At 43.4% G+C, this 2991-nt stretch overlaps 1 protein-coding gene across 1 annotated transcript; it reads right to left on the bottom strand.

Annotated features, from left to right (window-relative positions):
- Positions 1–321: 321 nt before the first annotated feature.
- Positions 322–2391, bottom strand: LOC144767056 (zinc finger protein 862-like). The gene has a single exon (XM_078650689.1). It carries the CDS (start codon positions 2389–2391, stop codon positions 322–324), a length of 2070 nt encoding a protein of 689 aa, XP_078506815.1.
- Between the last annotated feature and the right edge of the window lie 600 nt (positions 2392–2991).

Raw genomic sequence — 2991 nt, forward strand, 5'->3', positions numbered from 1 at the left:
CAAACCGCGCGTGTCTGCGGCGCCAAATGGCACTCCAACATTTTTCTTTAAAAAGCGAAAAGATAGTGCATTTTCACACATACAGCGCCACAATAAGGGTCTTAAGGGCAGTTTGCAATATTGGATAAGCACGCCATGACATGAACTGGTTACACTGGCAAGTACACTTCAAGTTTAGAAAAGCACAAGACTTCAATGGTGGTACCATCATTAGATTTTAATAAATATTCTTAACTGGAGCACAGTTCATTGGGTGGGGAAATGCTGCGAGCCTATACAATATCACATATACACAAGAAGGTAGAGGGCTGTTCAGACACGTCAAGTGGCGTCACTAGATGGGTGACAGGGTTGCTTCTCACGGCGATCCTTGCCATTTTTCCAGTGCTGATAAACTCGGTCTAGGTCAACTTTCCCGTTCAGGAGGTAGGCCTTTGTCCCCATCAGCATGTCCAAATGCTTCTGCTCTAGTCTATTCCTCAATTTGCTCTTGATAGTATTCATGAGGCTGAATCCTCGTTCACAGTCTGCACTAGATGCTTGAAATGTTGCGCAGACATCAACAAGCTGAGACACGACACTATACTGAGCAGCATTGCGTACAGTGAAAGTCACCATGTCTTGAAAGGTGGTAAATAACCCACCCTTAACATGTTCTGCCACCACATATTTATAGTCTCTGTACTGTCGAACAACATCTTCTGGTGTTTCACAATCACCCAGGGCCAAGACATTTTTATACTTTTCAACAAGTCTTTCAATATTCTCAGTCCCAAAATCAAAATTCGATTGTGTGGCTATTGCCTGGATCTCAAAACTTGCCCATTCTTTTAGCTCACCTTCAGGGAAGCTTTTTTGCATGTGCTCACAAAGAAGGGAAACAAAAGACAAAATAGGCCCACTGTCAAACTCTTGTCTATCCTTGTACAAAACCATCAGCTCTCTTACATTGCTGCTCCAAAAGACAGTGTCCCCCAAATACTGTTGCTTAATTTGGCCAATCTTCGCTCTTGCATACTGTACGGCTTCAACAGTAGTTAAAGAACTTTTTTGGAATAGTTTGCACAAAGATGCAAATTCACCCAGAATGTCATTAAGTACTGCAAGGGAAATATGGTAGTTGGAGTCCGATAGCTTTTTATAACAATATTTAGCAATTGGATCATTCTCCTCAACTTTCTCATGCTCAAAGTACTTAAGAACAGTTTCGTAATTATGAATTAGTGCACCAACAGCAAAATGCCTTGAAAGCCACCGGACTTCATTCAGTGGTCGAAAAGAGACAACTTCACATTCAGTGACCGATGCAATTTCATCCAGCTTGGACTTCCTTGCAGGAGATCTGGAGAACACAGTGTAGACAGTCCTCAACAATGTCTCCATCTCTTTAATCATTGGAACCCTCTTCCAGGCATCATCAACTCCCAAATCTTCTCGATGGGCGACACAATGCTGCTCAACTAGATGAGGAATGGATTGTTTAAGGCGAGTAGCAACACCATTATTCTTCCCCAGCATCACAGATGCACCATCAGATGTGAACATGACCATTTTCATGAGGTCCAGTTCATTGGCAGTGTAGAATTCTTTCACGGCAGTAGTGATAGCCTCAGCATTACAGCTAATCAGCTTCACTATGCCCCCAAACTGCGTTTTATGCTCAGTTGATGTTACAGGTCGGAACTTGAAATACAGGATGAGCATTTTTGAAACAGAAATATCTGTGCTCTCATCAATTATCAAGGTGTGATACAAAGCTTGCCGAAGTTCTGTCATAGCTTCACAGTGTATCACGCTATTGATGGCCTCAAGGAACTCAAAGGCATAGTTCTTGCTCCTCCAGCTGTCTGGTATCTTCACATACAAAGCTAAGTGGTCATGGATGTCTTGTACAGATAACATTGAAGTGTTCATCTTGACTGCCAGCAACACGTTGTTGATGAGAATCTTTATCTCCTCAGGCATAGATCTTTGGCGTTCAACTACTTCCATTCTATTTGCTTTGTCTGTGGCAGTTTCTGTCAGCATTGCCCGTACTCCAAAACCAAACCTCGCAGCAGCACTTCTGTTTCTCAATATCACCATGGCAGACTCGTGTACTTTGCTAAGTAGATGGCGTTTCATGTAGTCCAGTTTCCAGCCATCACTCCATTTCTTCCCTGTGGAAAAGTCCCCAACAATCTTGGCTTCGGCACATGCTTTGCAAATCAAGCCCACATCCGGACTGTATTGAAATAGTTCCCCGAGTTGCATGCGGACCTTGCTTCGTGACTTCTGTGTCTCAGCCTCCACAATTTCCTTCATCCACTCTTCCTTGAATACAAGGCAACATTTCTTCCTTTGTGGTGAAGCACTGCACTCTCCCGAAGTTACAGCTTTGCGCTTGAACATTTCCGTACCCGCCGGTTTGAGCCTGCTGTCCCACAAAGCCTGCAAAATAAGGAAACATGGCTTACGTTGACGCCTAGCTCATGAATGCAAACTGTTATACTACAATGTTCAAGATGCACCACAGTTTAACTCAACCCAACAATTACCTCTTCTGCCTGCACTCACGTGCGCCTCTTTAAATGTATGGGGTTCTTGCTGTGAAACCTGCAACAGAAGAAAACATCGGTAAGTATATATGGTACTACAATGTTCAAGACGCACCACAGTTTAACTCAACCCAACAATTACCTCTTCTGCCTGCACTCACGTGCGCCTCTTTAAATGTATGGGGTTCTTGCTGTGAAACCTGCAACAGAAGAAAACATCGGTAAGTATATATGGTACTACAATGTTCAAGATGCACCACTGTTTAACTCAACCCAACAATTACCTCTTCTGCCTGCACTCACGTGCACCTCTTTAAATGTATGGGGTTCTTGCTGTGAAACCTGCAACAGAAGAAAACATCGGTAAGTATATATGGTACAACAATGTTCAAGACGCACCACTGTTTAACTCAACCCAACAATTACCTCTTCTGCCTGCACTCACGTGCGCCTC

Source organism: Lissotriton helveticus, chromosome 7 (genome assembly GCF_964261635.1).
Source record: "Lissotriton helveticus chromosome 7, aLisHel1.1, whole genome shotgun sequence".
In the NCBI taxonomy this organism is placed as follows: domain Eukaryota; kingdom Metazoa; phylum Chordata; class Amphibia; order Caudata; family Salamandridae; genus Lissotriton; species Lissotriton helveticus.

What these genes read in the sequence shown, in the direction of transcription:
- LOC144767056 (XM_078650689.1), bottom strand. Translation starts at nt 2,391, where the DNA reads ATGTTCAAGCGCAAAGCTGTAACTTCGGGAGAGTGCAGTGCTTCACCA.